Genomic DNA, 22,408 nt, shown 5'->3' on the forward strand with positions numbered 1-22,408 from the left:
AGTGACTAGTGGGGTGACGCAAGGTTCAGTGCTGGGACCCCATCTATTTACAATGTATATTAATGATTTAGACAAAGGAATTAAATGTAATATCTCCAAGTTTGCAGATGACACGAAGCTGGGTGGCAGTGTGAGCTCTGAGGAGGATGCTAAGAGGCTGCAGGGTGACTTGGACAGGCTAGGTGAGTGGGCAAATGCATGGCAGATGCGGTATAATGGGGATAAATGTGAGGTTATCCACTTTGGTAGCAATAACAGGAAGGCAGATTATTATCTGAATGGTGACAGATTAGGAAAAGAGGAGGTACAACAAGACCTGGGTGTCATGGTACATCAGTCATTGAAAATTGGCATGCAGGTACAACAGGCAGTTAAGAAAGCAAATGGCATGTTGGCCTTCATAGCGAGAGGATTTGAGTATAGGAGCAGGATGGTCTTGCTGCAATTATACAGGGCCTTGGTGAGACCACACCTTGAGTAAATTGTGCAGTTTTGGTCTCCTAATCTGAGGAAGGACATTGTTGCTATTGAGGGAGTGCAGCGATTGTTCACCAGACTGATTCCTGGGATGGCAGGACTGACATATGAGAAGAGACTGGATCGACTAGGCTTATATTCACTGGAGTTTAGAAGAATGAGAGGGGATCTCATAGAAACATATAAAATTCTGATGGGATTAAGAACATAAGAACATAAGAATTAGGAACAGGAGTAGGCCATCTAGCCCCTCGAGCCTGCTCCGCCATTCAATAAGATCATGGGTGATCTGGTCATGGACTCAGCTCCACTTACCCGCCCTCTCCCCGTAACCCTTAATTCCCTTATTGGTTAAAAATCTATCTATCTTTGACTTGAAAACATTCAATGAGCTAGCCTCAACTGCTTCCTTGGGCAGAGAATTCCACAGATTCACAACCCTCTGGGAGAAGAAATTCTTTCTCAACTCGGTTTTAAATTGGCTCCTCCGTATTTTGAGGCTGTGCCCCCTAGTTCTAGTCTCCCCTACCAGTGGAAACAACCTCTCTGCCTCTATCTTGTCTATCCCTTTCATGATTTTAAATGTTTCTATAAGATCACCCCTTATCCTTCTGAATCCAACGAGTAAAGACCCAGTCTACTCAATCTATTATCATAAGGTAACCCCCTCATTTCTGGAATCAGCCTAGTGAATCATCTCTGTACCCCTTCCAAAGCTAGTATATCCTTCCTTAAGTAAGGTGACCAAAACTGCACGCAGTACTCCAGGTGCGGCCTTACCAATACCTTATACAGTTGCAGCAAGACCTCCCTGCTTTTGTACTCCATCCCTCTCGCAATGAAGGCCAACATTCTATTTGCCTTCCTGATTACCTGCTGCATCTGCAAACTAACCTTTTGGGATTCATGCACAAGGACCCCCAGGTCTCTCTGCACCACAGCATGTTGTAATTTCTCCCCATTCAAATAATATTCCCTTTTACTGTTTTTTTTCCCAAGGTGGATGACCTCACACTTTCCGACATTGTATTCCATCTGCCAAACCTTAGCCCATTCGCTTAACCTATCCAAATCTCCTTGCAACCTCTCTGAGTCCTCTACACAACCCGCTTTCCCACGAATCTTAGTGTCATCTGCAAATTTTGTTGCACTACACTCTGTCCCCTCTTCTAGGTCATCGATGTATATTGTAAACAGTTGTGGTCCCAGCACTGATCCCTGTGGCACACCACTAACCACTGATTTCCAACCGGAAAAGGACCCATTTATCCCGACTCTCTGCTTTCTGTTCGCCAGCCAATTCTCTATCCATGCTAATACATTTCCTCTGACTCCGTGTACCTTTATCTTCTGCAGTAACTTTTTGTGTGACACCTTATCGAATGCCTTTTGGAAATCTAAATACACCACATCCATCGGTACACCTCTATCCACCATGCTCGTTATATCCTCAAAGAATTCCAGTAAGTTAGTTAAACATGATTTCCCTTTCATGAATCCATGCTGCGTCTGCTTGAATGCACTATTCCTATCTAGATGTCCCGCTATTTCTTCCTTAATGTTAGTTTCAAGCATTTTCCCCACTACAGATGTTAAGCTAACCGGCCTATAGTTAGCTGCCTTTTGCCTGCCCCCTTTTTTAAACAGAGGCGTTACATTAGCTGCTTTCCAATCCGCTGGTACCTCCCCAGAGTCCAGAGAATTTTGGTAGATTATAACGAATGCATCTGCTATAACTTCCGCCATCTCTTTTAATACCCTGGGATGCATTTCATCAGGACCAGGGGACTGGTCTACCTTCAGTCCCCATTAGCCTGTCCAGCACTACCCACCTAGTGATAGTGATTGTCTCAAGGTCCTCAAGATTGGATAGGTTAGAAGCAGGAAAAATGTTCCCGATGTTGGGGAAGTTCAGAACCAGGGGTCACAGTCTAAGGATAAGGGGTCAACCATATAGGACCGAGATGAGGAGAAACTTTTTCACCCAAAGAATTGTGAACTGATGGGATTCTCTACCACAGAAAATTGTTGAGTCCAGTTTGTTGGATATATTCAAAAAGGAGTTGGATGTGGTCCTTACGGTTAAAGGGATCAGCGGATATGGAGAGAAGGCAGGAGTGGGGTACTGAAGTTGCATGATCAGCCATGATAATATTGAAAGGTGGTGCAGGCTCGAAGGGCCGAATGGCCTGCTCCTGCACCTATTTTCTATGTTTCTACATTGGAGATCGCGCTTTAAAGTTTAACGGCCAGTGATGGCTTGCATCCTAGGGTCTTAAGAGAAGTAACGGCAGGGATTGTGAATGCATTGGTTGTAATGTACCAAAATTCCCTGGATTCTGGGGAGGTCCCAGCAAATTGGAAAACTGCAAATGTAACGCCGCTATTTAAAAAAGGAGGCAGACAAAAAGCAGGAAACTATACACCAGTTAGCCTAACATCTGTGGTTGGGAAAATGTTGGAGTCCCTCATTAAAGAAGCAGTAGCAGGAAATTTAGAAAAGCAAAATTCTGTCAGGCAGTGTCAGCATGGATTTATGAAGGGGAAGTCATGTTTGACAAATTTGCTAGAGTTCTTCGAGGATGTAATGAACAGGGTGAATAAAGGGGAACCAGTGGATGTGGTGTATTTGGACTTCCAGGAGGCATATGACAAGGTGCCACATAAAAGGTTACTGCCTTAGATAAAAGTTCACAGGGTTGGATGTAATATATTAGCATGGATAGAGGATTGGCTAACTAACAGAATACAGAGAGTCAGGATAAATGGTTCATTCTCTGGTTGGCAACTGGTAACTAGTGGGGTGCTGCAGGGATCAGTGCTGGGACCCCAACAATTTACAATCTAAGCGACTTGGAAGAAGGGACTGAGTGTAACGTAGCCAAGTTTGCTGACAATACAAAGATGGGAGGAAAAGCAATGTGTGAGGAGGACACACAAAATCTGCAAAAGGACATAGACAGGCTGTGAGTGGGCAAAAATTTCGCAGATGGAGTATAATGTTGGAAAGTGTGAGTTCATGCACTTTGGCAGAAAAAATCAAAGAGCAATTTATTATTGAAATGAACAAAAACTGCAAAGTGCTGCAGTACAGCGGGACCTGGGAGTACTTGTGCATGAAACACAAAAGGATAGTACGCAGGTACAGCAAGTGATCAGGAAGGCCAATGGTATCTTGGCCTTTATTGCAAAGGGTATGGAATATAAAGGCAGGGAAATCTTGCTACAGCTATATAAGGTATTGGTGAGGCCACACCTGGAATACTGCGTGCAGTTTTGGTTTCCATATTTACGAAAGGATATACTTGCTTTGGAGACAGTTCAGAGAAGGTTCACTAAGTTGATTCCAGGGATGAGGGGGATGACTTATGAGGAAAGGTTGAGTAGGTTGGGCCTCTACTCATTGGAATTCATAAGAATGGGAGGTTATCTTGAGAGAGAAAACAGGGAATTATAGACCGGTCAGCCTGACCTCAGTAGTGGGTAAAATGATGGAATCAATTATTAAGGATGTCATAGCAGTGCATCTGGAAAATGGTGACATGATAGGTCCAAGTCAGCATGGATTTGTGAAAGGGAAATCATGCTTGACAAATCTTCTGGAATTTTTTGAGGATGTTTCCAGTAAAGTGGACAAAGGAGAACCAGTTGATGTGGTATATTTGGACTTTCAGAAGGCTTTCGACAAGGTCCCACACAAGAGATTAATGTGCAAAGTTAAAGCACATGGGATTGGGGGTAGTGTGCTGACGTGGATTGAGAACTGGTTGTCAGACAGGAAGCAAAGAGTAGGAGTAAACGGGTACTTTTCAGAATGGCAGGCAGTGACTAGTGGAGTGCCGCAAGGTTCTGTGCTGGGGCCCCAGCTGTTTACATTGTACATTAATGATTTAGACGAGGGGATTAAATGCAGTATCTCCAAATTTGCGGATGATACTAAGTTGGGTGGCAGTGTGAGCTGCGAGGAGGATGCTATTAGGCTGCAGAGTGACTTGGATAGGTTAGGTGAGTGGGCAAATGCATGGCAGATGAAGTATAATGTGGATAAATGTGAGGTTATCCACTTTGGTGGTAAAAACAGAGAGACAGACTATTATCTGAATGGTGACAGATTAGGAAAAGGGAAGGTGCAACGAGACCTGGGTGTCATGGTACATCAGTCATTGAAGGTTGGCATGCAGGTACAGCAGGCGGTTAAGAAAGCAAATGGCATGTTGGCCTTCATAGCGAGGGGATTTGAATACAGGGGCAGGGAGGTGTTGCTACAGTTGTACAGGGCCTTGGTGAGGCCACACCTGGAGTATTGTGTACAGTTTTGGTCTCCTAACTTGAGGAAGGACATTCTTGCTATTGAGGGAGTGCAGCGAAGGTTCACCAGACTGATTCCCGGGATGGCGGGACTGACCTATCAAGAAAGATTGGATCAATTGGGCTTGTATTCACTGGAGTTCAGAAGAATGAGAGGGGACCTCATAGAAACGTTTAAAATTCTGACGGGTTTAGACAGGTTAGATGCAGAAAGAATGTTCCCAATGTTGGGGAAGTCCAGAACCAGGGGTCACAGTCTGAGGATAAGGGGTAAGCCATTTAGGACCGAGATGAGGAGAAACTTCTTCACCCAGAGAGTGGTGAACCTGTGGAATTCTCTACCACAGAAAGTAGTTGAGGCCAATTCACTAAATATATTCAAAAGGGAGTTAGATGAAGTCCTTACTACTCGGGGGATCAAGGGTTATGGCGAGAAAGCAGGAAGGGGGTACTGAAGTTTCATGTTCAGCCATGAACTCATTGAATGGCGGTGCAGGCTAGAAGGGCTGAATGGCCTGCTCCTGCACCTATTTTCTATGTTTCTATGTTTCTATGAAACGTATAAGATTATGAGGGGGGCTTGACAAGGTGGATGCAGAGAGGATGTTTCTACTGATGGGGAAGACTAGAACTAGAGGGCATGATCTTAGAATAAGGGGCCACCCATTTAAAACAGAGATGAGGAGAAATTTTGTTCTCTCAGAGGATTGTAAATCTGTGGAATTCGCTACCTCAGAGAGCTGTGGAAGCTGGGACATTGAATAAATTTAAGACAGAAATATACAGTTTCTTAAACGTTAGGGGGTTATGGGGAGCGGGCGGGAAGTGGAGCTGAGTCCATGATCAGATCAGCCATGATCTTATTGAATGGCAGAGCAGGCTCGAGGGACGGTATGGCCTATTCCTGTTCCTATATCTTATGTTCTTATGTTCTCATTCGCAGGTGATGTTGTGGAATTTATCAATATCTTTCGCATCTGGTAGTATATTCATTGCAACAGATTTTGTCACACTACCACGTTATATACCTTCAGCTTCTAATGTTGAATCACTATACTGTTTGTAGTTCAAGGGTTAAATGAGCAATTTTTCCTTATTTTGTTTGTTAGTACTTCCTAGTACAACATAAGAAATAGGAGCAGGAATCGGCCATTTGACCCCTCGAGCCTGCTCCGCCATTCAATAAGATCATGGCTGATCTGATCCTGGCTTCAACTCCACTTCCCCTCCTGCTCCCCATAACCCTTGACTCCCTTATCATTCAAAAATCTGTCTATTTCCGCTTAAATATGTTCAATGACCCAGCCTCCACAGCTCTCTGGGGTAGAGAAATCCAAAAGATTCATGATACTCTGAGAAAAGAAATTCCTCATCCTTTCCATTTTAAATGGGTGACCCCTTATTCTGAAACTATGCCCCCTAGTTCTAGATTCCCTCACGAGGGGAAACATCCTCTCTGCATCTACACTGTCAAGGCCCCTCAGAATATATGTTTCAATAAGATCACATCTCAGTCTTCTAAACTCCAATGAGTACAGGCCCAACCTGCTCAACCTTTCTTCATACGACAACTCCTTCATCTCAAGAATCAACCTCGTGAACCTCTGAACTGCCTCCCATGCAAGTATATCCCCCCTTAAATAAGGGGACCAAAACTGTATGCAGTACTCTAGGTGTGGACTCACCACTCCCTGTACAATTGTAGCAGGACTTCCCTCCTTTTATACTCTATCCCCCTTGCAATAAAGGCCAACATTCTATTTGCATTCCTAATTACTTGCTGTACCTGCATACTAGCTTTTTGTGTTTCATCTACAAGGACCCGCAGATCCCTCGTACCATAGCATTTTGTAATCTCTCCCCATTTAAATAATAAATTGCTTTTTTATTTTTCCTACCAAAGTGGATAACTTCACATTTTCTCACATTATACTCCATCTGCCAAATTTTTTCCCTCTCATTTAACCTGTCTATAATCCCTTTGCAGATTATTTGCGTCCTCCTCACAACTTGCTTTCCCACCTATCTTTGTACAATCATTAGTGATAAATCTAATGGCACGAGTCAAAAGTGTTTTCCCTTTTTTTAAATTGTACTAAGAAGAAACATGCCCTTTATCTTCCCAGGCTTAGCATTCTCTATCAGGGACTTAAGTTAGTTATACTAATTCTTGTATCCAATCCTATTTCCCTGATAATATGACAAAGTTTCTCTCTACCTTTTCTAAAGAATCGATCAAGGGTACACTACCCAAACATTGGAGAAAATGTTAACATTTTTCTGCGAAACAGCATCATATTTCTTATTTTATTGTAACAATCAAAGTGGAGCCATTTTGTTACATTAACAATCTGATGCATATTTAAATGGAGCATAAAATTATAATAAGCAGAGCTTGAAAATTGTATCAAATGAACGAGTAAATGTTAATGACTCGCAATCAACAATTCCTTCTCTTTCTGTCATTTTTTTTCACAGCTGTTGCACATCAGTTCCAGTAACCAACTGCAGTTGTGTCAGAGGCCATCAACCCTCTTCTGGTCCCATAACATGGAAAAAGTGTCATTTCCTGAAATAGCCTCTTTTACACTTACCCCAACAAGCCCTTCTGGCTCCAGCTTAACAGAGGGTCTACTAACACCACCTTCACCCCAAAACACTCTTCAACAAGCAGTCAATGGATTTAGCATTCCACGACCTTGTGTAATTTTAACATGCATGTTTTCTGCAAGTTAAAATAAGCAATGCAATGCAGTAGAAATGCTATGCATGACCCATGAAGTCAATTATGATGTGGAGAAGAAATGCAGGGTTCATCGCATGCAGTTTATTTTATACAGTTTTCTAAATGCATAATAATGTTGATTTGGGGCCTATACATGTAGTATGGTTTTATTTTGATGAGAGAACTATTAACGGATAATGCAATTTGAATGTGTGTGCCTGTAAATAGACAGTTGAATAATTCAGAAGTCTGTATATGGGACTCTTTTTCACTCCTTGTACACACCATCAATGCACAGAAGTTAAACCAACCAATTGTGCATGATGGCAAGAGGTACTGTGCATTATACAACTTAACCAATAGATTACTAAGATGCCATATCCGTTTTCTGCTCTATACAACTAGTTGATTAAAACTACAAGAACATCTTTTCAATAAACCAGTAAAATTATTGTCATTAAAATGAAGTATTCAGCAGAATTATTTTTAAATGGAAAAAGCCAGTTTTATTTTTTATTAAGGATCTCTTCACATTTTTTAATATTTCATCTGCAGCTCATCAAAATTCTTTAAGGTGGAATAGTGGTGTAATTGGTTGGAATATTTTCTTTTCATTCTCTTTTGGATTCAAATCCAAGTGAAACAGCTGCATTAAGAGTAATATTTTATTTTCGACAGTCAAACTCCCACACAGTGGAACTGAGTACTGGACACAAAAATGCCTCAAATTCTAATCAACTGACATCAACTTGGAAGTCTCACTGAAGCAAGATTTGAGTTTCAACAGCTCGATAAACAGAAAATTACTAAAATATGCTCTTGTGAACTGACTTGAGCCACGTTCTCGGGATGGCATGTTCTGGGGTTTGCACGTAGTCATCTTGACCTTTAAGGCTGTTTGTTCAGTTTTGTGATTTTAACATCTTTCACCATAAGTAACTCCCAACAGAGACCATCAATTTGTGTAAGAGGTTACAGCTATGTGTACATATGCAAACATGTATGTACACATCTATCTGTAAGCACATACACACATGTACAAAAAACTTCAGATTGTGAAGTTTCCAGGCTATTTTAAGCATTTTATTATTTTGTTTAAAATTTGAGATTGTGATTTTCATTAAATAATGAGATACTTTAGTATAGTAATTTAAACGATTTTAACCAATACAAGTAACTTTTTTAATTCCACATCAGTTTTATTTTAGTGTCATATTATACATAAACATGTGTGTGTGGGTTAGTTACACAATTTTGAGGTTCAGAATACATTATAAAAAGATAAAAGAATGACTTGCATTTATACAGCACCTTTCATGACCATCTGATGTCTCAAAGTGCTTTACAGCCAATGAAGTACTTTTTGAAGTTTAGTTACTGTTGTAATATAGAAACAGAGAAAATAGGTGCAAGAGTAGACCATTCGGCCCTTTGAGCCTGCACCACCATTCAAAAAGATCATGGGTGATCATTCACCTCAGTACCCCTTTCCTGCTTTCTCTCCATACCCCTTGATCCCTTTAGCTGTAAGTGTCACATCTGACTCCCTCTTGAATATATCCAATGAACTGGTATCAACAACTCTCTGCGGTAGAGAATTCCACAGATTAACAACTCTGAGTGAAGAAGTTTTTCCTCATCTCAGTCCTAAATGGTTTAACCCTTATCTTTAGACTGTGTCCCCTGGTTCTGGACTTCCCCACCATCGGGAACATTCTTCCTACATCTAACCTATCCAGTCCCGTCAGAATTTTATATGTTACTGTGAGATCCCCTCTTATCCTTCTAAACTCCAGTGAATACAGGCCCAGTCGATCCAGTCTGTCCTCATATGTCAGTCCTGCCATCCCAGGAATCAGTCTGGTGAACCTTCGCTGCACTCCCTCAATAGCAAGAACGTCCTTCCTCAGATTAGGTGACCAAAACTGAACACAATATTCCAGATGAGGCCTCACAAAGGCCCTGTACAACTGCAGTAAGACCTCCCTGCTCCTATACTCAAATCCCCTAGCTATGAAGGCCAACATACCATTTGCCTTCTTCACCGCCTGCTGTACCTGCATGCTAGCTTTCAATGACTGATGTACCATGACATCCAGGTCTCGTTGCACCTCCCCTTTTCCTAATCTGCCGCCATTCAGATAATATTCTGCCTTCGTGTTTTTGCCACCAAAGTGGATAACCTCATATTTATCCACATTATACTGCATCTGCCATGCATTTGCCAACTCACCTAACCTGTCCAAGTCACCCTGCAGCCTCTTAGCATCCCCCTCACAGCTCACACCGCCACCCAGCTTAGTGTCATCTGCAAACTTGGAGATATTACACTCAATTCCTTCATCTAAATCATTGATGTATAATGTAAATAGCTGGGGTCACAGCACTGAGCCCTGCGGCACCTAACTAGTCACTGCCTGCCATTCTGAGAAGGACCCGTTTATACCTTCTTTCTACTTCCAATACCATGTGCTTTAATTTTGCACACCAATCTCTTGTGTGGGACCTTGTCAAAAGTCTTTTGAAAGCTCAAATACACCACATCCACTAGTTCTCCCTTGTCCACTCTACTCGTTACATCCTCAAAAAATTCGAGAAGATTTGTCAAGCATGATTTCCCTTTCATATATCCATGCTGACTTGGACCGATCCTGTCATATGCTTTCCAAATGCGCTGCTATTTCATCTTTAATAATTGATTCCAACATTTCCCCCTCTACTGATGTCAGGCTAACCGGTCTATAATTCCCCGTTTTCTCTCTCCCTCCTTTTTTACAAAGTGGTGTTACATTAGCTACCCTCCAGTCCATTGGAACTGATCCAGAGTCGATAGACTGTTGGAAAATGATCATCAATGCATCCATTATTTCTAGGGCCACTTTCTTAAGTCCTCTGGAATGCAGACTATCAGGCCCCGGGGATTTATCGGCCTTCAATCCCATCAATTTCCCGAACACAATTTCCCGCCTAATAATGATTTCCTTCAGTTCCTCCTTCTCCCTAGACCCTCGGTCCCTTAGTATTTCCGGAAGGTTATTTGTGTCTTCCTTCGTGAAGACAGAACCAAAGTTTTTGTTCAACTGGTCTGCCAATTCTTTGTTCCCCATTATAAATTCACCTGAATCTGACTGCAAGGGACCTATGTTTGTCTTCGCTAATCTTTTTCTCTTCACATATCTATAGAATTTGCAGCCAGTTTTTATGTTCCCAGCAAGCTTCCTCTCATACTCTATTTTTCCCTCCTAATTAAACCCTTAGTCCTCCTCAGCCGAATTCTAAATTTCTCCAGTCCTCAGGTTTGCTGCTTTTTCTGGACAATTTATATGCCTCTTCCTTGGATTTAATACTATCCTTAATTTCCCTTGTTAGCCACAGTTGAGCCACCTTCCCCGTTTTGTTCAGACAGGGATGTACAATTGTTGAAGTTCATCCATGTGATCTTTAAATGTTTGCCATTGCCTATCCACTGTCAACCATTCAAGTATCATTCGCCACTCTATTCTAGCTAATTCACGTCTCATACCATCGAAGTTACCTTTCCTTAAGTTCAGGACGCTAGTCTCTGAAATAATGTGGGAAACGTGGCTGCCATCTTGCGCACAGCAAACCCCCACAAACAGCAGTATGATAATGACCAGATAATCTGTTTTTGTTATGTTGATTGAGGGATAAATATTGGCCAGGACACAAGGGATAATTCCCCTGCTCTTCTTCGAAATAGTGCCATGGGATCTTTTACGTCCACTTGAGAGAGCAGACATCAGTTTAATGTCTCATCCGAAAGACGGCACGACGACAATGCAGCACTCCCTGAGCACTGCACTAGAATGTCAGCCTAGATTTATGTGTTCAAATCCCTGGAGTGGGATTTGAACCCACAACCTTCTGGCTCAGAGGCAAGTGTGCTATCCAGTGAGCCACAGCTGAAATAATTTAAGACAGCACAGTAAAATATACATCAAGTTAAAAATAATTGACAGTTAATGCTTTTTATACAAATCAGTTATAAATTGGTGCAAAAGCAAAGTATGGACTGTTTGTGACTATTGGGTCATAATGTGCTGTAGCAGGGCATTTAATTGCATCTGTCATTAGTTAAACTTCCCTTTGCACATGTAGGCCAGAATCTTACCAGCCCTGTGATTGCGGGTTGGGAGGAGAAACTCTACATGAACATTGGTTAAAAGACCCAAGTGTGTTGCTAATTGGTATGATTGAACAAAGATGAGGGTGAATGTGAGGTATGGCTAGTGGGATGAGGATATGATAATGTCGTTAGAGCGAGAGGGAAGGTGGAGGTGCAAGGGAAGTTGGTATCAGTAAGGATGTGCAGGAGTAGGGTAGGGAAGGCAGAGTGATGGGGATGTGATGAGTGGCACAGAAGGATGATGGTGAGTGTGGCTTTGCAGTAACGTTTCGTGATCTACTGAAATCATTGAAAGGTTTGCGCCACTGCAGCCAGCTCCTGCTGACAACATCCCTGCTTGTGTCCTCCTGTGCAATGTGCAACCAGGCTACATTGGTGTCTTGGGGAGGTCTCTTCTGCCCATTAGAAGGGAAGAGAACCTCCCTGCCTGCTGTGACTCCCTCCATAAGCTTCCGCCATGGAGGGTTCATGGGAGAGCCTGTGTGCAGTTGTGCACCTTTGTGCAGTGCCCGTCAGTGTTTTGTAGCACCTCAGTGCTACAGAACACTGACAGAACAACTGTCAAAATCAATGTGGCCATGGTCCCTTTACAAATATCGGCTGATGACGCTTCATCCAATGACATCATTGGACCCACTTCCTTTTAATTGGCTGGGAACCTTACAGGGTGGGCTTCACAAGCCCAATCTGGGGAAGATTATTTTCACAGTGCGGGATGGAGCCAGGAGCGAGGTCCCAACCTGCCACCGACCCTGGCTGCCCCGGACCCACCACGTTGGCTAAATTGCAGCCTTATGTTCTAACAAATTTAGCATGGCAAGTTGCTGAAAGTACGAACTGATAACGTCGCAGTGAGGGAACAGGGCATCTGGGATCTGAGTGAATGAGACAAGCAACTGTGTATCTCCTTAACCAATCAGATTGAAGGATTGTGAAATTAACAGCGCAAGGACGTGTAAATTAGAGTGGGGGAATTCAATGTTGAATCAGGTACAGAAAGAGAAATAGAGAGAGAGAAAAAAGTGACAGAAAGGAAAAGTAAAAAAATATATATCTTCCAACACAATTAAAACCTGGAGTGTGTTAATGGCCATTATTACAGCCATCTTTTGTCACTATTGAAGTTCTTAAGTTTTTTCTATCATTACAGCAAGATGGCCAGTGAAGCAGGAATATTCCTGCTGCTATATTATTGGCAAATTATAAGGACACTAGAAGTGAAGAGCAGGCACTGCGTATGACAGGCGGCCGATTCAATACCACCCATTTTATGCCACTGCCTGAGATGAATTTCTAGGCCAATATAGGTTATTAATTATTTGGTAATTTTGAGGATATTTTTCATCTGTATCAGAATTTTTGATGGATAGCTTCAACAACGGCCGGAATTTTCCCCTAAAATAGGGGTGGGTTTGGGATGTGAGGCAGTTAAATTGTTAAAAATCAGATTCCTGGCATGATCCTTCCTCCAACCTTCTTCCAGTTTTAATGGGGGCCTGGGCGGGGGGGGCGGGGCTGCGTGTGACCAACCTGCTCCGAGTGGGCGGTACATCAATTTAAATATAATGAGGTAGAATGCCTTTTGAATCCCAGCAGTTAAACCGAGGTGGGGACTGCTGGATCCAGGAGGTAAGTGGCTTTATACCTACCTCCTGGATTGAGGATCCTAACCTAACCCAACCCGCACGATCAGAGACTCCTTACAAGGCCTGCAATTGCCTACCCAGGTCTCCATTCCCCACCAAAAGACCTCACCCCCACCCCACCAATGATGCTGAGGCCGGCTACAATCCTCCGGTGGCCTGCCCCGATCCTCTCTCCCACCCCTGCCGATCCCCCAACTCTCCCCATGCCGATCCCCCTCGCCGCCGATACTCCTGCCAACTCCCTCCCTTATCGACCCCCGGCGATCTCTGATCCTCCACTCCCAACCCCACCCCACTGTAATCCTCGATTCCCACCTTCTCATTCCCAATCACCTCCTGCGCCCCCCCCCCCACCCCTACAATCTCCGATTCCCAACTGCTAATTCCCGAATCCCCCTCCCCTGTCCGCGATCCCTCCCCCGGACCGTCCCTTTACATCTACAGGCCTACCCGCCGCCCCCGAACCCCCCCCCCCCCCCCGCAGCCAGCCAGCCTCTCAATCTAGCTGGCTGCGGGTAGGAATCCGAGGCCTCACATGCAAATCAGGCACGGCCGGGGGCTGCGGGAAACCCACCTCCCAGGTTTCCCACCCATCTCGGCCCCCTGGAGAAAATTCAGGGCATTCGTCTCAGATGGTAAAAGTGCAGTGTGGAACTGGGCCATACAGACCAGGAAGTCTCACAGTTCAATTTCTGTTCTGTAGAGTTGGTAAATTTTGGTGGAACATTATAGTTGACTCAATGATCACTGGGATAGAGGGGAAGAATTAGCGAAAATTCCCATTCCGGATCGTTATTCAGTGATCCCCTAGTAAATGTGCATGTGTGTGAACATTGGTTGAGGCAGGATCAGGCTTCTTTGGTTGGGTAGATTGCTGACACTAACTGTGTGTAGTTGTTCATGGAGAATAGCCATGTGTTGAGTTTCCAAAGTGCTCTGCTTATCTACAGGCCTGGCTGAATCACTGATTTCACAAGGAGGTATAGAAAGAAACAATTGGAGGAGAAATATGTGATTAGGTTTAAAAAATATATGAAACTGCATGGCCTATTTTTACATTATGTTTGATCACCTATTCAGTCTTCTCCAAGCACACCTCTTGTAAGCCGATGACCGAGTTAAAACAACAATAGCTGTGCAGTCTAGACCATCTCACCCTCATAGCTGAGAGTGGTCTGCATTGCACTGAGCTGCTCCTTTGGGAAATTGCGGAGTTAAATAAAAATAAAATCAAGATTGTATATCGAAATTTATCTTCTCTAACCATAATAATTTAGAACCATATTGAGGTGCAATATGTTTTATTTCTCAAAATATATCATTTACCAATTAACGACCCATATCACAAGGTTATCTCCAATTCCATGCACTTTCATTTTGCTAATAATTTCTTGTGTGGAATCTTATCAAATGCCTTCTGGAAATCCATATGGAAATCCATAGACTCTTTCCTGTCACCATGCTAGTGACTTCATTAACAAATCCAAATAGATTAATCAGACATGACTTACCCTCCACGAATCTATGCTGATTCTCTTTGATCAGCTGATACTTGTCCAAGTACTCAGTCACTCAATCTCTGATAATAGGTTCCAGTAACATCCCCACAATTGATGTTAAATTGACAAGTCTGTATTACTTGGTTCTTCCCTCCCTCCCCTCTTAAATAATTTAGTGACATTTTTCAATGCAGAGGCAGGATTCCTGAATCTTGAGATCCTTGAAAAACGATAACTAATGCACCAGCCATTTCCTTATGTATTTCTGTTAATGCCCTGGGATGGAAACCACCAGGTCCTGGAGATTTGACTATCTTAAGTCCTGTTATTTTCTCCATTACTTAAAAAAAAGAACTCCTATAAGTTCCTGCCCTTGATTTATTTTTAGATTCCTTTGTACCACTAGTATGTTATCCTCTTCCTCCACTGTGAAAACAGAGTACTCATTTACAAAGTCTGCCATTTCCTTATTATCCATTATAGTCTCACCTGCATCGATCTTTAATAGTTCCACATTAACAGCTATTTCACATCAGTATCTGGAGTCTTCCTATAATAACTGATTTTTGAATATTGCCGCACTCATGAATGATATGGTGTTGGAGATTGAGTGAATTTTGCCCTATTTCTGAGAGCTGTATTTGAAACCAGCCCTGCCTTATGGGATGAAAACTTCTTGTCTTCCAATTTGAGCAGTTTCAGCTTGGTTCCTAGAAGTGAATGGGCCCATAAAGCTAATCTGCCCACAAATTAACATAATTTTACCAGTAAATTGTTAATCTCTGTCAAAAGGCTGCAAGAATGGTCAATGTACAAATTGGGAAAAAATCACACTGCCCCTTTACAGCTAAAGTTGGGTCATCTGGATCTGAACCCTGGGAGTCTTTAACGTTGACAAAAATAGAAACTCTGTGATCCTCGTAGAGAGTCTCCTGACTAGCAGAATTGGACTGGCCACTTCAGGGGGCACAGAGGATAAATTTAACCTTACATTATATAGAAATAAGTTATATGATTGGATTTGGGCTCTCAAATAAGAGCTTTGTGAGTCTTCCTCAGAATATTTTTGAAAGACAGAATTAAAATAATTTCAAGTGGAAATTTCTATAGCTTTTAACTTTACGCTAAACCCACACAACGTTGCATTACTTCTGTGCATTTTGTTTCATCCATCAAAATGCAGAATGTTTTGAGTTTCTAGTGGAGTAGTGTTGTGAACATAGTACTACTAGCAAAGGCTTATGGCATGCATTGTTTGCTGTAAAATACTGAACATTCGTTATCTATTTACTTGGAATAAAATCAGCTGTATTGATAGTGATAGTGTCTGCTAATGTCTTGCTTTGTTTGAATTCTAGAGAGGCGTGGCATCTCGATCTCCGAGCACAGACCTATTTGATATGGTTCCATTTTCACCTGCATCGCCTCTTTTACCAACACCATCCAGTAATGGCACAGAACTGCCTCCTTTACCTGTTAGATCTTCTGCGACCAGTGAGTTTAAAAAAAACTGCATTAACATCTAGCTTGACTTTTGTATTTTTTGATTATTTGAAATTTTCATTTCTCCTCATCATCCTGAATTTATTTGGATGATATATATGTTGGCAGTGACATATACCAATTATTGGATTATCATAATGGGTATAAATTGCTAAGACTTTTAATGTAATAAAGTTTATTAAGTTTCTTTCTGGGTTGGTTACATATACTGAGTGTTTAACTAAATTATGATTCTTTTATGGCTGCATCAAAGTAGGCTTCAAAGAGTAATTTATTTTTGCAACGTCTCTTGCTTAAAAAATGAACATAGATATTAAGTTAATGTCAGTAGTTAGTCTCAAAATACTGATTTTTCATAACAAAATCAGTAAGTTTGATCAGCAAATGTAAAAATGATGGCGAATATGATTTTTCCTGTATCATCAGCTGACTGCATTGGGTTTTGCAAAGACTAAAAATCTTCTTTATCATCCTTTGCAGGAAGAGATATTTTTGGCGCTGAGCCATTTGACCCTTTCATCTCGGGTGGGGGAGACTTTCCACCAGACATTCAGTCCAAACTGGATGAAATGCAGGTGACTAATCTGGTTGCACATTAAACACTTGCATTTTTTTTCATAGTCATTAAGAATATAATTTTGTAAGTTGAAATTCAGATCTGGAAGCAAAACTATTACGTGAATCTATTCATGCTCCTGTGTTCTTAAATGTGAAGAGTGCAAATACTGCAGAGTAAGGAAGGTTATGAGTATATGTTAACATTTTTTACAAATCAATGATAGACTGCATGTAAATCAGCAATTCAGTTGTGAACATTTTTTTAAAGAATCACTGCAGTGCCTTGAGCAGCATAGCAGAAAGAGCATATATTTCATAATAAAAACACAGTGGACCCGTGACCTTTAAGGTGTGAGAAAATGAATGCATGTTCTGAGTTTTTAAGAAGAGTGCGTGCTTCCTAAAAGGAAGTTACACGACGCAGTTTGTGATTGCAAAATGCCCTTGGCTTCACATCTACACAGAGTGTATTTTGGGTGAATAATTGCTTGTATACCACATTAGGGAGGCAGTGTAAGACTTGTTCAAGGAAGTGTTCTGAAGCTTATGCAGCAATGATGCAGAGTAAAATTTTAAAAGTCCCTTTCCAATTGTATTCTTTTTAATGTTAACAAAAAGCTGACAGTACTGTCAACTCTCTGATAAAATTAAATTGTAACCAGGATTCCGTTGCTTGCAGGGCCCTCTGTTTTCTATAGCTAGAAAGTGATGCAGATATAGCCAAAGGGTGACATAGGACCAGCAGTAAAACTCTGCTCTATTGATTCTCCAATGATTGAAAGAGGTAACTCTCCCAATTGGTCTAAACTGATATCTGTAATATAATTATGGACTAGGATCACACTTCTTTAAAGAGAGTTAAGCTAACCTTTCAATTATCAACACCTTATTATGTTTAGCAGTGCTTTTTATAAAAGATCAATTTAAAGACATTAGGCCCGAGTTTGGTCGACTTACCATCGGCCCCCGCTAAGTTTACTCAGCTGTCTCAATGTTTTTTGGGCGCTCTCCTCTCCGAGCACGTTTTGTCAGATCTTCACCCCGGCAGGGAGAGAAGACCACTGGGGACCGTCTGCTGGCGTCCGCTGTCGTGTGCCAGCATGCAACGCCCACAAGAGTCCTCCCGCCCACTGCGTCCCCAGTTTGGTCCGGGCGGTCCTTCACTCCAGCAGGGGAAAAGACTGCCACATTGAAGCAGGTCTTACCTGAACGGTAAGTATGAAGACCTGCAAAAAAAGGTTAGCGCACTTTTTAAAATTTATTTTGCAGGGATTTAGGTGGATGGAGTCCCCTGAAGGATTTCTGGTGGTTTTTTTTATTGGTTTGAAATCTTTTTATTTTATCAGTTCCCCACTCCCTGAGCCCGACTCTATCCTCGGCAGTACTTTGCCGAGGATCGCATTTGCCGCCCAGACTGTGAGCAACTGCCCGCTACCGCCCAGAATTGGCATGCAAGGCCCATTTTTGCCGCCGGGTGCTCTTTCCCACATTTTTTCATGAAACTTCCATCCAAAGTGCCGTCAGGGTCTTAGCGGTCCTTTGGACAGTACTTGGGCGGAATTTATGCTTCACCAAACACGGGCCCATTCACTTTTATTTAAAAAATGAAGCAAGATAGTTGCAATTTGGGTTGCTACACTCCACCATGATGAAGGCGTCTTTAGTACTTTAAGACACAAAATCACATAATTTATCTAGTTAAGACCATCATAATGGAGTTTTCTCAAGCAAAATTGCATGATTGTAAGTTATCTGTTTTAGTTTTACCTTTGCATTTGTGATTGCTTTATGATTAACAGTTCACAGATTGCCAGTGATATTCTTCTAGAGATACGCTTCCAGAAAATACCAATGGATTAGCATGTTTTATATTAGCATGGCATACCTTTTGAAGAGCAGATGTTAGCATCTGTAGGTATTTAACAAAATCACACAACCATAGACATGCTGCAGCCAAGAGTTGCTCCCGGGGCACTGCAGCAGCAGTCTGAATCAGCCACACGGAGGCATCCAAGAGTGACCCAGGAATCCTTCTCCTGATTTTTTTTTCCTCTTGTGGTGAGCTGATAATGTTTGCTCAGGAATTTGCCCCACAATAGGGGAGGTTCAGCAGAATGATAGATTGTATGTAATTCCCATCACACAATGGTATTTTGTGTTGGTACTGCAATGTGCTCTGCTAACATGCTATATCAGTAACTTTGTATTTTAAAAGAGGAATTGATTTAAAGATTGACTTAACAGTGTGAAAGCTAATATTTATGTACACAATTCCAAGGACTGTGCTCTCCACTGTTAACAATTCAGTTTCATTACTCAGTGAAGCTTAGTAATTCCATGTGTCCACTAATAACTTTTCAAACAATGTTTCTTAAACCAACAAAATATTTTTTTAATGCTGAAGTTAATCAATCTTTTTTCATTGAAACATTAATGAACAAATAGGAACTTCCATCAATGCATGAAATCAACAACGGACACTGCTCTCTTAAGAGATTTGCAACATGCTTGATCAGATAAACTTCCTCTTTCTGTTCAACACATGGCTGTCCTGACCTGCCCTGTTGGTGCTAATATTCCTGTCATTGACAGCAAATTTTCTGCAATCTTCCACATACTAAAAGTACAAATTTAAATTTTTTTTTAAATTAGAGTTTACAGCCCTTAATCATTTGTATAATGTATTAGCTATGTAGAAACATTGGGGGCGTAATTGCCCTGCTGTCCGATTGGGAGCAGTAACCAGCTGAGACCGGGACGTTCTGCTGCCGCAGAAGTCCCGCCCCCGCCGCTGGATTAGGCTTACCGCCCCTCACAGGAAGGAGAGCGCAATATCGCGAGCTCCACTTCCTTTAGGGATGTGTCCCAGGGTGCTACTGGGGCGATGAGTGAAGCGCTACATGGATACTCCACGTAGCGCTAACGCGCTTCAACGCCCCTCCCCTTCACTTAAAGGGAAGAGCCACTGCGCTCTTTGCAAGGCCTCTGATGGCCTTCATAAAGCCACCAGGGCAGAGTGGGACCGGGTACCCAAAATGGACTGCCAGGCTGCACGATGGTGGCCCAGATCATGCTAGGGCCATCATCCTCGAGCCGATCCAAGTTTCGGCAATCCAGAAAAGATGGTGGTGCGCCGGCACCTTCCCCTTTAAGGAGCGCCCCAAGAGCAGATGTTGGCCAGTTTCGCAACCCATGAAGCTGGCGTTGACATCCGTTCCCGCCAGCCACACGGCCTGTGGGTTAATTTCCCCCACTGGGTGGTAAGGGTTTGCTGCGCATGATGATGACATCATTGCTGGTTGTGCGGCGGCCCAGTGCGCTAACTGCGGGGCATGCTGCTGTCATGGCAGCACCTTCGCAAACTCCCAGGCAATGTATTGGGAGCCGGTAGCGCCCCCCCCACCACCGGTGAAAAAACTCCTCTGTCCCGTTAGCACCACCGCACCTTAAAAAGAGGCAATTTTGACACCATTGTTTTTGGTTTGTTACTCTTTTTATAAAGTTTGTGGGAAGTTTTGCTCAGTGTAAAGTCACTGATGTTGTGATATATTCACAGAGCACAGCACACACAGCTTTCTATAATGGCAGACAGCATCCCAGAAGTTCCGGAAGCTTCTGGTAGGCTGACTCATTTATTCACCTTTAGTTGCAGTAACACAATACATCCACATCCACTGTGTGGAGCTACAACATTACAAGCTTACAGACATTACACTTCTTCCTCCTTAATGAAGAAGTTGTTATCACAAACATCATACATAACTTGCATGTTTATACATAAAAGGATATGGACTTATTTTGCCATATTTACAAATTTAACTTAACCATTGTTTTCTGTTTCGAAGAGGATACCTTCGCTCTCGAACAGAACCTTCCAAATATGGTGTCGAATTTAAACTCATTCAAGGCTCATCCTGAGGAACGTTTTCCTCCAAAGGATTTCCTTGATTTTCATTTGAACTCTCTCTAACTTCAGACTGTTTGTTTCCCTGACTCGGACTCAGACTTAAATTCTGATTTTCTCTTGAATTTTTTTCCAGTACATTGGATAAAGGATTTGCTACTGGTGTATCAAAACTCTCTAATGAGTCAGAAATAATTGAATCATTGCCACATTCAACTCCTTCCATGTCTGTAGGTAAAATATGATCAATATGAACAAACCCAACCTGTCCATTATCAAACATCTTGACCAAATATGTGCGAGGACCACATATCTTCATCACTCTTCCTAGTAACCACTTTACGCATTTATGTTGATGATTCTTCACTCTCACTTCTGATTTAATTTCACACTTCTCTCTTTTATTCTACCTCTATCATGATACTCTTTCTGTCTTAATTGTGTCTGTTCTACGGACTGTGCCAAATTTGGTTTTAACAACGAGAATCTGGTTCGTGGCTTTCGTTTGAGAAACAACTCTGCTAGTGTTCTACCAATAGTTGTGTGAGGAGTATTACGATACATAATCAAAAAATTAGCCAATTTATGATCCAATGACAACTGTCATTTCTTTGGATTTGGATCTGACATTTGTTTTATGAGGGCACGTTTTTCAATTTGTACAGTGCGCTCTGCTGCACCATTCAAAGCATGGTGGTTTGGTGGAACCTTAGCATGTTTCACACCATTTTTACTTGTGAACTGTGAAAATTCTTCTGAACAAAATTGTGGTCCATTATCCGAAACAATTTCTTCTGGGAGGCCAAATGAAGAAAAAAAACTTCACAAAATGTCTAATGTTTTACTTGTTGTTGTTTTCCACATTGGAAACACCTCTCCCCACTTCGAATGGCTATCAATCAAAATGAACAATTGTTGTCCTTCTAGTTCAGCAAAATCGATATGTAGCCTTTGCCACACCCTCGGAAGCCATTTCCATGGCTATAATGGTACTGATGGTGGTTGCTCGCTTACCAATTGACATGTCGTACACTGACTCACGATGTATTCTATATCTTTATCAAGACCTGGCCACCATAAATAACTGCGTGCAAAACTCTTGGTCAAGCACATTCCCAGGTGCTGGTCATGGAGGTCTCCTAATAATTTGGACCTGAATTTATTTGGTATAACTACTCTTACACCCCACATGATACAATCTTTATTGACTGATAATTCATTCCTACGAATGTTGAATGGATGAATATCTTTGTCTGTTACCTAGTTTGGCCATCCATTTGCAATATAATCATACACCTTTGAAATCACTGGGTCACATTTGGTTGCTTTACGAATCTCTTCAGCTGTGACTGGCAGTTCATCAATGTATGCAAAATAGAACACTTCTTTCCTATCGGGTGAAACTTATGATGGGGAAGGCAATCTTGACACAGCATCAGCATTACTGTGATCAGCTGATTGTCTCTATTCAATATCATATGTATATGCTGACAAAATCAAAGCCCATATCTACATTCGAGCTATAGCTAATGTTGGAAGTAGGGACTTTGGATGGAGGATTGCTGTTAGGGGCTTATGGTCCGTAATGATGGTAAATTTACGACCATACAAGTATTTGTGAAACTTCTTGACCCCAAAAAT

The 22,408-nt window shown here is 42.1% G+C and overlaps 1 protein-coding gene across 3 annotated transcripts in view; it reads left to right on the forward strand.

The window, feature by feature from the left end:
- LOC139259903 (PTB domain-containing engulfment adapter protein 1-like) overlaps positions 1-22,408 on the forward strand; it is a 797,963-nt gene that overhangs the window by 734,644 nt on the left and 40,911 nt on the right. For 2 of the 3 annotated variants that reach the window (XM_070875832.1, XM_070875833.1), the window contains 3 exons: positions 7,264-7,488; positions 16,161-16,296; positions 16,786-16,880. In XM_070875832.1, coding sequence (XP_070731933.1) covers positions 7,264-7,488; positions 16,161-16,296; positions 16,786-16,880 — 456 coding nt within the window. The remainder of the gene's footprint in view (positions 1-7,263; positions 7,489-16,160; positions 16,297-16,785; positions 16,881-22,408) is intronic. The other variant, XM_070875834.1, reaches the window with a different exon arrangement.

Source organism: Pristiophorus japonicus, chromosome 3 (assembly GCF_044704955.1).
Source record: "Pristiophorus japonicus isolate sPriJap1 chromosome 3, sPriJap1.hap1, whole genome shotgun sequence".
NCBI classification, from domain to species: domain Eukaryota; kingdom Metazoa; phylum Chordata; class Chondrichthyes; family Pristiophoridae; genus Pristiophorus; species Pristiophorus japonicus.